At 46.2% G+C, this 12,895-nt stretch overlaps 1 protein-coding gene, 1 non-coding gene and 1 pseudogene across 3 annotated transcripts; 1 reads left to right on the plus strand and 2 right to left on the minus strand.

Moving 5' to 3' along the window:
• The first annotated feature begins 943 nt into the window (after positions 1–943).
• Positions 944–10,609, plus strand: PSMD4 (proteasome 26S subunit ubiquitin receptor, non-ATPase 4). 2 transcript variants are annotated; one of them, XM_045545054.1, is made up of 10 exons: positions 944–1,049; positions 6,644–6,784; positions 7,489–7,603; positions 7,969–8,055; positions 8,300–8,368; positions 8,522–8,737; positions 9,137–9,254; positions 9,442–9,573; positions 9,650–9,717; positions 10,325–10,609. In XM_045545054.1, the coding sequence occupies exons 1-10, from the start codon at positions 1,024–1,026 to the stop codon at positions 10,493–10,495; spliced, it is 1,143 nt and encodes a 380-aa protein (XP_045401010.1). In that variant the 5' UTR covers positions 944–1,023; the 3' UTR covers positions 10,496–10,609. The 2 variants fall into 2 exon arrangements, with proteins under 2 accessions (XP_045401010.1, XP_045401011.1); XM_045545055.1 differs by having other exon boundaries at positions 961–1,049; positions 9,137–9,245.
• On the minus strand, positions 2,910–3,863 carry LOC123634137 (annotated as a pseudogene).
• On the minus strand, positions 3,647–3,781 carry LOC123636252. Its single transcript, XR_006734446.1, has one exon. It is a non-coding gene; the product is annotated as a small nucleolar RNA SNORA70 (small nucleolar RNA).
• Positions 10,610–12,895: the final 2,286 nt, after the last annotated feature.

Raw genomic sequence — 12,895 nt, forward strand, 5'->3', positions numbered from 1 at the left:
TAAAAAACAATTTTTATCTTACTTTTTAAATATTTTGGTTGTTATATTTGAACTTGTGGCTATTTTTTTTTTCCTATGCTTTCTTATTTTTCCCTCTATCCTGTCTGTGGGTATATTGATAGATTTTTTTTTTCTTCTAAGGATATGAAATTTTACTCCTGTACAAACTGTGATGGTTATCAATAATTTTTAAGATATTAATTAAAACTTCACTAACATCTAAGTAATATCTGCAACACTCCTCTCTCCCATCTCCAAGTATGCTGTTCTGTCGCCACACATGATCCTTCCCTCTCCCTCTCCCTCCTCCAAATAGAGATCTGGAATTTCCAGGGGTGTGTGTGTGTGTGTGTGTGTGTGTGTGTGTGTGTGTGTACAGTAATCCAAAGTATTTTTAAATGTTACTCTTGATTAACAAACCAAAATGGTTTACTGGTTTGTTCTTTGGGAGATTAGTTAAAATAATTGATTTGTCCAATCTTTTTTAGGCTCCTACCATGTGTCAGGCTCTGTACTGGGCTTAGGGAATTGCAAAGATTAGGACACTTGTCCTTCCCTTAATTAAGTGGGGGAGATAGATATGCAAAGAAATTCAATTCAGGAGTATGAGGGCTTTGTAGTAGTAGTTAGATTAACAAAGTGCTATGGGGAACTGAAGGCTCTAGAACGTTTAGTGATCCCACCACTGATTAAAAATGACGATGCTGGATCAGACACAGACACAGCACTTTCAAGGGTTCTTCCATATTTTCTCTTAGATCCGGCCAGCGGGGACCCCACTGAGACCTAGAGCTGGAATGGCAGAGAAAGTGGAGGTGAGGCCTTTCTTATGTGGTACTAGCCTCTACCCACGCCCCCAAATCCCATTTATTTCGGCGCCTACAACTCCCAGAATGCAACGCGGAGGACGGGGCGGAACCAACTGGCTGCGCCGAGGTCTTTGATTGGTTACAACGCTGGGCCAATTGGAGGAGTTGTTATTAGGCAGTCTCGGAGAACGGGTCAGCAGAGGAAGGTGGCAAGATGGTGTTGGAAAGCACTATGGTTTGGTGAGCAATTAGCTCGGGACCCGTGGGAGCGGGACTGCGTTTGGCGTGCGTGTAGCTCCGCGGCCGGGCGAACCTGGGCTTGGGGCGGGGGGCTCATGAGCGAGATGCGGCCTTGGGCCCGGAGGGAAAGAGCCCCATCAACTCCCTGAGTCATACCAGGGCGAGGAGAGGCGGACAGGTCCGGGTTACCCCCAACCCGCGGACAGCATTGACCCGGCGACCCCTGCTGTCTTTCTCTATTCCAGCGTCGTCTTCTCTCGATTAGCCCCAGTTCTGTCTTTAGCCAGAGTCCTGTTTCTCGCACTCATCGTGATAGTCTTTTGCCCTCCTCTCTTGTCAAAATAATGGATATTAGCAAGAAGATTATAAACCCCTTCCTTTTCCCCATTCACTCGTCTCTAACCCCATTACCTTTCCCTGTATCATCTTCAAAGGTACAGTTTATAGATTGCTTTCTATGTGTCAGACGTTGTGTTTGCTATATGTCATTTAAAACTCACGGCAACACTTTAAGATAAAACATTTCTCCATTTTACAGTTGAGAATACTGTATAAGTCTCATGAGAATAAGTCCCAGCGATTTTAAGTGACTTGCCCAAAGTTACACAGCTAGTTAAGTGCTGGATCAAGATTTAAACCCAAGGCTGTCTGACACAAAAGCTCTTATCCGATGAGCTAGATCTCTTCACCAGTCTCAGACTTGGGCTGAGTACCTGTTATGAGTCACATTAGAAGCCTAGGACATAAACTTTTGCAAGATTTCAAGAGTTCTTTCTAAGTGTGACCATAGACTATAATACAGAATAGTACATGAACACATACAAATTGCCAGTTGGATGGAACAGACACCTAAGAGGTTTCGTCTTTTTTCTTTTTTGGAGGAGGATAGCATTGCCAGATAAAATACAGGATTCCCAGTTAAATTTGAATTTCAGATGAACAATGAATAATTTTTAGTGTGAACAATGAGTATAAATATGTCCCAAGCATTGAATGGGACATACTTATACTAAAAAGTTGTTTATCTGAAATTCAAATTTAACTGGGAATCTTATATTTTTGTTTTCTAACTCTGGTAATCTCTGGGAGAGAACAAATATGATAGAGTAGAAAGAGGGCAGGATTTGGAATCCAAAAACCTGTGTTTTCTGGTACTTACAGTTGCGTGTTCTTGTGAATGTTAGTAAATCTCTCACTTTTATCTATATAACGGGAATAGTGGTAACATCAACCTCCCTTATAGCACAGGCAAGTGAAATGTATGTGATTGTGCTCTGTAAACTGTAGAGCACTGTACAAATATTAGTTGCCATGGTACTTGGGGAGTCCTCAAAAAAAAATTTAAGAGGAGCCTTGAAAGGGTAGACACATGCTAAGAAGGAGAAGGGTAGGGGGAAAGGTACATACAAGGCTGTGAAGTGTAAACACCCAGCATATTAGGGAGTAGGGAATAGAAACTAGTGTGTGTGGGTTTTGGGGTTTTTTTTGTTTTAATTATTTAAGACCTGTATTACTAGCTCAACAGTTTGTTGATTTTTTTTAAAAAAAATCAAGTTGTAAATTTTTATTACAAATTCAAAATGGAGTTCTTAAAAATCTCAACTTGACTAGATATGAAACAATTTGAAAACCTTTAAAGGCATATTGAGAAAACCCAAGCTTTTAAAAAAAACATGTTTGTTATTATCAAAAAAGATGTTTTTAGGTAAAAATAATAAAAACCTCATGCTGCATAGATAATGCAGATAGTTTTAGTTATCTGGTCAATGGGCAAAAAGCAGGCACTTAAGGTCTTCAGCTCCAATCTTTTATTCATTTCTTTTTGCTGGAATTTCATGTTCATTTCTTCTTGTTGGATTACTAAACCGGATGATGGCAGAGAATGTAAGCCGGCATTAACTCATCCCCACCCTGCTCAGCCCCAGGAGCAGATGAATTCTCAGCTGGTGGATCAGCTGTTTTTGTCTCTTTGACACTTTGCCATCTTGTGGTTTAGGGTTTTCTGGGTGTAATTGAAGTTACCGATTTGAGGTGACTGCTGACCTTGGGTCTCATCTCCTTAATTTTCTTTATCTTCATTGCCATCTTTTCTGGGCTGTCTTTGGTGAGGAGGGCCTCTGCGGAATCATGGTCTGTAACCCTGATACATATACTGTCTCACTGGCCTACCTTGTTCTCCTGCACCGTGGTTGTCAGCACCCTCCATCACTTCTCCCTGCACAGGAGGGTTGGAATACTGGAGTGGATGCCCATAGGGTCTGCGCATATAGTAAGGTGGGAACTTTTGCCGGCAGTAGGGCTGGCGTTGATGGACCTAGCCTTCAGGAGCACTCTCCAGTCCCTCATTCTTTTCCCCACTCTCACTATTTTGGTAATTCTGGTAATTGCATGGAGGACCCCTGCAGTGTGGATAGCATCTGTACTGGTTAGGATCTGCCGCATATTTACCGCCTTGAACTGGAACTCCACCAGGACCTGTAACATTTGCTACCTCCGCACCCTTTTCTCCTGGGGCTTTCCAAAGGCACTGCTCATACCTGTCTGGAGCCCAGACTGGGGACAGCACAAGGTCTGACACATGAATATATATCAGAAGGGACTGTCTCCAAGGTCCCTTAGAGCAACCCATACAAGCAACAGGCTGCATACACTACCAAGGAGGCTGCTGTTTGCAGCTATTGCACACTGGGCCCCCATGAGGAAAGGAGCACGGTCTGCTTAATTGGCTGCAGGTGCGATGACCTTCTTGTCCTCGCCAGCAGGTGCCACCAATGTGAGGCCACCTGAGCCACCGCTCCCTGTGCCACTGCCCATGGTGCCAGGCTTGGTGTGGGCAGCGCTGAGGCCTCGTGGCTCATGGCTGCGGTGTTGGTGACTGGGGCTGGCTGCGGCAGCTGTGGCTGCTCCGGGCTCTCTGGGATCTGCTCTGTGCTCCGGCTACCAAGTGGAACTCTTTCTTGTTGTTGTTGAAACAGGCTGGTCTTAGAATTCCTGGCCTGAAGCAGTCCTCCAGCCTTGGCCTCCCGAAGTGCTAGGATTACAGACATGAGCTACCGCGCCCGGCCATAGTGTGACTTTTAATGCAGGCTTGAGTATCCCTTATCCACAATGCCTGAAACCAGAAGTGTCTCACTTCTCGGGTCTTTTTAGATTTTGGAATATTGGCATTACCCAGAGGATATCATGCAGGCCTTTTTGACATTTTCAACAATATTTTTATATCACAGAGCAGACAATAAGCAAAAAAATCACAGTGAATAATGCACGTAGGTCTTGGCCTCCATGCGAGGGCGTCATGGGGAAGCTGCTGTTCGTGCAACCAGCCTGCCCAGTGCCATTTTATTACCTTTTGTGGGTGTGCTTGTGTGGGGGAATCTGGGCGTGATCAGAAAAAAGACAGTATATCGCAACTAAAGAGAGCTTGGAAGGTGTTTTTTCCCATTGGAGATACTGAATAAACTGTTGTGCACCTTTGTTTAGACTTCAGCCTGCCATGTGAGGTCAGGTATGGAGTTTTCTACCCGTGGCATCATGTTGGCACTCAAAAGTTTCTGATTGGGGAGCATTTCGGATTTCAGATCTTCTGATTAGCGATACTCTACCCACATTTCCTTTTCTACTTGTTTTCCAGTAGCTTCTCAATTACCTCTCTGCCATTTTTGGTTTGTATTTATTGCCAGACAGAACATACTAAAGAAAAAAAATTGCCCCCAAACCCATATTTTACTTGCCAATAGAAATGCGATATCTTGGCTGGGCGCGGTGGCTCACTTCTATAATCCTAGTACTCTGGGAGAAAGAAATTATCCTGACAACTAAAAATATATAGAAAAAATTAGCCGGGCATAGTGGCGCATGCCTGTAGTCCCAATTACTTCAGAGGCTGAGGCAGGAGAATTGCTTGAGCCTGGGAGTTTGAGGTTGCTGTGAGCTAGGCTGACCCCACGGCACTCTAGCACAAGCAACAGAGCGAGACTCTGTCTCAAAAAAAAAAAAAAGTAATGAGATATCTTGTCAAGGGCACTGCTTCCTTCCATTAGGACAGATAGAATCATTGACTGTTAGAGCTTTCAGGGATCTCTGGTTATCACGAATTGATCCTCTCCAGGGGCTTAATAACTGCTTCGTTTACCTGCCCTCTTTTGGTCTCTGGAAAGCTGGAGATTATATTTCATATCTGGATATTTTTATTTTAGTTTATTATTTTTAAAAATTTTTAGTCAGTGGTTAAGTAACCACTTTATTTTTTTTATATCTGGATGCTTTTTTTTTTTTTTTTGAGACAGAATCTCACTCTGTTGCCTGGGCTAGAGTGCCGTGGCGTCAGCCTAGCTCACAGCAACCTCAAACTCCTGGGCTCAGCGATCCTCCTGCCTCAGCCTCCCAAGTAGCTGGGACTTACAGGCCTGAGCCACCACGTCCGGCAGATTTTTCTCTATTTTTGTAGAGACGGAGTCTTGCTCTTGCTGAGGCTGGTCTCGAACTCCTGACCTCAAGCAATCCTCCTGCCTTGGCCTCCCAGAGTGCTAGGATTACAGGTGTGAGGCACCGCGCCCGGCCTGGATACTTTTGATTGTGAAGAGTTGAAGGGCTAGAAGAGATGAGACCTGAAATCCATGAAACCTCATTTTTGCAGTTCAGTCCAGCTGCCAAAGCTGTTAAGCATTTAATCAGATGATTGTATTGCGCTTTCTTGCACTTAGTGCTGCCAAGTGTGTGTTATTTTATAAATTTATTATTATTATTTTTTGAGACAGAGTCTCATTCTGTCACCTAGGCTGGAATGCAGTGGCATCATAGCTCACTGCAACCTTAAATTCCTGGGCTCAAGGGATCCTCCTGCGTCAGCCTCCTGAATAGCTAGGACTACAGGTGTGCACCTCCATGCCTGGCTATTTTTTTTTTATTTTTTGTAGAGATGTCTTGCTATGTTGCCCAGGCTGGTCTTTTTTTGTTTGTTTGTTTTTAAAGATGGGGTCTCACTCTTGCTCAGGCTGGTCTCGAACTCCTGAGCTCAAACAATCCGCCCGCCTCGGCCTCCCAGAGTGCTAGAATTACAGGCGTGAGCCACCATGCCCGGCCCCAGGCTGGTCTTGAACTCCTCCTGCCTCGGCCTCCCAGAGTGCTGGTATTATAGGCATGAACCATTGTGCCCAGCTTATAAATATTTTTAAATTATCTTCTTTGTTTCCTGTATTTGGACTACTCCCATTTAATGACAGACTTGGAATATTTATCTGACAATGCTTAATAACACTTAAATGTAGCTTATAAAAAGGTACATTTTTATATGCTGTGTACATCAGTAGATCACTACTTTTGGTGCTTATCAGAGTTGCTTATGGAGATTTTTAAAAGTTTTCTTACTCTGGTCATTCTGAGTCAGTAAGTCTGGGCTAAGAATCAGTCATCTGCATATTTAAAAAGAAAAGTTTCAGGTGATTCTGTGTTCCACAAAGACTGAGAGCTGCTTTTGTACACCACGGTATACCTCACACGAGTGGTGTCGAAGGGGGTCCCTGGATCTGGGGAGAAGATTTCAGAGAGATTCTCCAACATTTCTTCTCTTTCCTTCTTGAACCCTAATCTGACAGTGTGGACAACAGTGAGTATATGCGGAACGGGGACTTCTTACCCACCCGGCTGCAGGCTCAGCAGGATGCTGTCAACATAGTATGTCACTCAAAGACCCGCAGCAACCCTGAGAACAACGTGGGCCTCATCACACTGGCCAAGTATGGGGGACAGAGGAGGAGGGGCCTTGGTAGGTGGGTGGTTGATTTCCCTCATGTGACCTGCTGGTACATGTTGCATGCCACATGTTACATGCTTCCCTTTTGTAGATTCTGTGAGGTTGCTTTTGCCCCTTGCCTTCCAGACTGTATTTCTCACTGGTCAGTGTAAATGTAAATAATATTATAACTTGTTTTTAATATTAACCTGAATTTAGTTATGAAGCTAAATCTCCTAGGGTGAAATTTCCCAGTGTATTTTAAAGTCAACGAGAAATAATTTTGGATCAGAGCCCCTGGGCATATATCACGCATCCTGTTACCCCAGAAGTGATTTGTTTTAAGACCTGATAATCCTCAAATGAGTAACCTCCCACTCCAGTGTACATGCTGTTTGCTGGGAAATGGGTCTGGAAATGGAAAGGGTGCAAGTGATACAAAGTAGCATCCGATTATGGAGGATTCTCAGGGCCGAGAGCAAGGAAGATGAGAGAAGTTAGGGGGAAATATTGGGAGTTAGAGGGCAAGTTCTTACAAAACCAATCACTTACCATTTCTGTGCTTGGTATCTACTAAACACTAAATGTTTGATTAAGGAGAATAGAAATTGGTTATAATCCAGGTCTCTAAAGAACAGGTGAGTCAGATGCAGTTGGGAGGTACTTGTGCTGACCTGAACCCACTGAAATGCTTTTCCCACATGCCAGTGACTGTGAAGTGCTGACCACACTCACCCCTGACACCGGCCGCATCCTGTCCAAGCTCCACACTGTGCAGCCCAAGGGCAAGATCACCTTCTGCACTGGCATCCGTGTGGCCCATGTGAGTCCCACTGGGTGCCCTTGATTGTTCCTCTCTGCTCTGAGGTTCTGTCGCCAACATATTCATTTCTGCCCTGGAATCTTGAGCTAGAACCAGAGCAGGAAAAGTGAGAGGACCTAGGGAAAGCTAACTTAGAGTGGCGAGGATGTGGTGGGATGAATCCTAGAACTGTTGAGGATTGTGAAAGGAAAAATCCCTAGAACTGAGAATTAACCCCTGTTCTTTATCCACAAAGAGAAACAGCAAGAAGAGGGGTGTTCAGTCTTGTGTGATGGTAGACACGAGGTACACAGAAACTGTAAGAAACAAGAATAGTGACAGAGGAAAGAGCTGGTTGACAGTAAGAATTTCTCTTCCTTTGCAAGCTGGCTCTGAAGCACCGACAAGGCAAGAATCACAAGATGCGCATCATTGCCTTCGTGGGAAGTCCGGTGGAGGACAACGAGAAGGATGTGAGTCCAACAGACAGCTGGGGAATGCGGGCGGCCCGTGTTTGGGAATGAGATCTGTTAGCCCTTAGGAGAAGCTGGCAGAGGCATTGGGCTCTTCACTTGGGGGAAAAGTGGACATGCAGAATTCAGTGTTTCTGTTGGGGCGTCTTGGGGAGGCCAGTGGATTTCTGTATGGTTTTATGAGGGCATCCCTTCCCCTTCAAGTATGGAACAAATTTCTTGATTTTTCTCCCCTTCTTCCCAGCTGGTGAAACTGGCTAAACGCCTTAAGAAGGAGAAAGTAAATGTTGACATTATCAATTTTGGGGAAGAGGTAAGTAGGGACTGATTGGGGGGTGCTGACTTGGGTGTAAACAGAGCAGTCCTTACCCAGAGGAGGACCCATACTGTGGGAGAGTAGCACAGAAATGGCAAAGACTGGGGAGCAAGGCGTGAAGGAGGGCATCGTGTGTTCTTGCTTCCCCAGGAGGTGAACACAGAAAAGCTGACAGCCTTTGTAAACACGTTGAATGGCAAAGACGGAACCGGTTCTCATCTGGTGACAGTGCCTCCTGGGCCCAGCTTGGCTGATGCTCTCATTAGTTCTCCGATTTTGGCTGGTGAAGGTGGTGCCATGCTGGGTCTTGGAGCCAGTGACTTTGAATTTGGAGTGGATCCCAGTGCCGATCCTGAGCTGGCCCTGGTGAGCAAATGTTGACCCCGGGGAGAGCCCAGGGGTCCTTCCTTGTTCTCTACTGACACACTCATGATAGAGCTTCAGTGCTGCTGGACAGTCCTAAACACTCCCTTAGTACTCACTCATTTTCCAAGACCTGAGTTCACTCCCTCTTCCCCATAATTCTGTCTGATCTCTACGGGTACCGATGTCTGACTTTCTCCTTTGCTTCTTCTGATTAAAACCCCAGGCTTCTTCCAAATCCTTCCCTTTCTCCCATACCACTGCTTATCCCTCCAGCTTTTTTCCCATATGAAAAATCAGAAGCTACCTGTTTGTGCTCCTTTCCCATACCCAGATGACTTCCCCTGCTCCCAGGAGGAGTGAGGGCAGGGGAACGTCTGCTCTTGTCCTGCCCTTTGCTAGGCCCTTCGCGTTTCCATGGAAGAGCAGCGGCAGCGGCAGGAGGAGGAGGCCCGGCGGGCAGCTGCAGCTTCTGCTGCTGAGGCCGGGATTGCTACGCCTGGGGCTGAAGGTGAAAGAGGTGGAATCTGAAGTCCTGGGGCTGCAGGGTGCTAAATGTTGAAAGCTGGGTGCAGACGGTGCAGGGGGCTGGGGAGGTGTAGCAGCGAAGGGGTGTATGGGGGCGCTGGGCTGAGGGAATGGCTTTGCGGGTGGGTCTGTGTAGGTGTGGTACCAGTTCTACCCTGCCCCTCTCTTCCTTTTTCCAGACTCAGATGATGCCCTGCTGAAGATGACCATCAGCCAACAGGAATTTGGCCGCACAGGGCTCCCTGACCTAAGCAGCATGACAGAGGAAGAGCAGATCGCTTATGCTATGCAGATGTCCCTGCAGGGAGCAGGTGAGCCCGGGCCTGGGTGGTGGTGCAGAGGGTAGGGGAGGAAATGGAACTGAACAGACTGACCTCTTTTCCTCAGAGTTTGGCCAGGCGGACTCAGCAGACATTGATGCCAGCTCAGCCATGGACACTTCTGAGCCAGCCAAGGTGAGGGCCAACCCTGCCCCCGGGTTTAAAATCCACTCGTATTGTGATCCTCAGCCCTCTGGGGCTGGGACCATTGCTCCCCCAGGGCTTCAGCGATGGGTCCTGTGAGGAACGGAAGGAAACACGTGGATATGAATTCCTTATGTGTAGACCTTGCTAAGGTAACGGAGTGCTAGTGGGCAGAGTAGGAGAAATGTCCTAATGTTCTGTACGTTTCCTTCCTTGCTGGTTGGAGCAGTCTGGACAGTTATCTAGGATTTCATCTTCCTGGAGGGTGAAAAGAGGGTCTGGGAAGAAGATAGAGGAGGGCTGGTGTGTGATAAAACAGGAAACCTAGATGTGATGGCATCTGTTTACCCTCTGAGTTCAATTAGCAAAATTCTCAGGCTTCTTGGTTTGGTCAGTAATAAATGTTTGCATTCCTACCACATGTAGGATTTTGCTGACTTGTCCTTTCCTTCCCTCTGCCAGAGATGCCCTCACCGCCCCCCTCCCCCCACAGTCAGGAGAGGGGGCTCAGGCCGCACGCAGCCTGCTCCCGTCCCCCACACCTGCTTGCTTTCCACTGGCCCGCACCCTGCCCTGAGCTAACGCTGCCTTTTTTCAGGAAGAGGATGATTATGATGTGATGCAGGACCCCGAGTTCCTTCAGAGTGTCCTAGAGAACCTTCCAGGCGTGGATCCCAACAATGAAGCCATTCGAAATGCTATGGGCTCCCTGGCCTCCCAGGCCACCAAGGATGGCAAGAAGGACAAAAAGGAAGAGGAAAAGAAGTGAGACTGGAGGGAAAGGGCAGCTGAGCCTGCTCAAGAGACTGCCTGGGGGCGGGATATGGGTTTAGATGTGTGCTGTCTGTAACCGTTACAATCTAAATAAAGCTTGGCAACTTTTTTTTCTTTTTTTCTTCAAATAGTCGTAGTTTTGAGTGCGAGAGAGGAGAGGAGTGCATGGCCCGAGCTTCCCTATTAATTCTCTAAGTCTTGCTTCCTGGTCTCCAAATCCTGACCTGCTCCCCTTCCTCGCAGCTCCATCCGTGACAGTCCCTCCTCAGTTCCTCCTGCCTAGGGGCTTCCTCGCTTTCTCATTAACAGAAGCTTTGCCAAGAGCCCACTTTGTGTTGGGCCCTGGGGCCACAGAGGTGAATAGAAAACAGTACTGGGGAGCCACCATCTTCCAGTAATTCGCCAAAATGACAAACACAAAGGGAAAGAGGAGAGGCACCCGATACATGTTCTCTAGGCCTTTTAGAAAACGTGGAGTTGTTCCTTTGGCCACATACATGCAAATCTACAAGAAAGGTGATATTGTAGTCTACATCAAGGGAATGGGTACTGTTGAAAAAGGCACGCCCCACAAATGTTACCATGGCAAAACTGGGAGAGTCTACAGTGTTACCCAGCATGCTGTTGGAATTGTAAACAAACAAGGGCAAGATTCTTGTCAAGAGGATTAATGTGCGTATTGAGCAATTAAGCACTCTAAGAGCCTAGATAGCCTCCTGAAATGCGTGAAGGAAAATGATCAGGAAAAGAAGGAAGCCAAAGAGAAAGTTACCTTGGTACAACTGAAGTGCCAGCCTGCTCCACCCAGAGAAGCACACTTCATGAGAAGCAATGGAAAGGAGCCTGAGCTGCTGGGACCTGTTCCCCTACGAATTTGTGGCATAATAGGCATAGCACACATTGTCAGAAGCAAAAGAAAGGACCTTGAGCTGCTTCAATCTATTCCCTATGAATTCATGTCATAGGAGACAAACCTAATAAAAGCCGCTGGACTGTAAAAAAAAAAGAGAGAGAAAACAGTATTGATCCTTGGGGACTCAGAGATTAGGGAAGAGCGATTCCTTATGTCTGACAAGTGCTGAAAGAGGCATGAACAAAGCACTTGGGAACAGGGAGGAGAAAGAGCCAAACTCTGGCAGCCTCTGGGAAGGCTCCTAGAGGTAACAGTTGAGTCCCGTATATTTGAGGAATTGAGTAGCTCAGAGACTGGCTCAAGCAGCAGGAGATAGACATGGAAACGCAGGCAACACTGAGACACCGAGGACCAGGAATGCTTTGGGCCTGACCTTCACAGGTGGGTCTGTGAAGCCACAGTGTGAGACCTAGCGCATCTTCGTGGAGCACCAAACCAGGTTTTCTCGTGGGTTATAGGAGTAGAAAGCAAAATTCACATGATCCCCTCCACTTTATTATGTTAAAAGAGTGATTAATATTTGGCACATACAAAGAAAATACTTAACTTATATCTAAATCATGAAACATAACAAAATGAACATATGAGAAGCCACTGAATTGAAGAGCTGGAGTGTTCCTCGTGCCTTGCCACGTACCTGCGTGTGTCTTCTTGAACCTGCCCCTCTTCATCCCCCTCAGAAGTGGCTGTTACCCTGAATTTTGTATGTATTGTTTCCTTTTTTTTCCCCCTTCACAGTTTTTTCATGTACATATAGATTCCTAACCAGAATATGTTCAGTGTTGCTTGTTTTTGAGCTTCATAGGAAATGGTTTTATAATACTGTAAGACTTGTGGGACTCGCTCTTTTTTTTTTTTTTTTTTTTTGAGACAGAGTCTTACTCTGTTGCCCGGGCTAGAGGGAGTGCCGTGGCATCAGCCTAGCTCACAGCAACCTCAAACTCCTGGGCTCAAGCAATCCTCCTGCCTCAGCCTCCCCAGTAGCTGGGACTACAGGCATGCGCCACCAGGCCCTGCTAATTTTTTATAAATATTTTTAGTTGTCCAGCTAATTTCTTTCTATTTTTAGTAGAGACGAGGTCTCGCTCTTGCTCAGGCTGGTCTCAAACTCCTGACCTCGAGCGATCCTCCCGCCTCGGCCTCCCAGAGTGCTAGGATTACAGGTATGAGCCACCGCGCCTGGCCCTGGGACCCGCTCTTTAACAAAACATTTTGTTTCTGAGGTTTATCAAAGTTGTTTCATGTAGCTGTTGTTCATTTACTTTTCATGATTGTGTAGTAGTCTGTAAATTTACTATAATCTGTTCATCTTCCTTTTGGACATTTGCTTTGCTTCCAGTTGTTTATTTTTCTTTTTTCTTTCTTCTTCTTCTTCTTTTTTTTTTTTGAGAGACAGCGTCTTACTCTGTCACCCAGGCTGGAGTACAGTGGCACAATCTTAGCACTCAAGGGATCCTCCCACCTCAGCCTCCTGAGTGGCTA

The sequence above is a fragment of the Lemur catta genome, chromosome 3 (genome assembly GCF_020740605.2).
Source record: "Lemur catta isolate mLemCat1 chromosome 3, mLemCat1.pri, whole genome shotgun sequence".
Lineage (NCBI taxonomy): Eukaryota > Metazoa > Chordata > Mammalia > Primates > Lemuridae > Lemur > Lemur catta.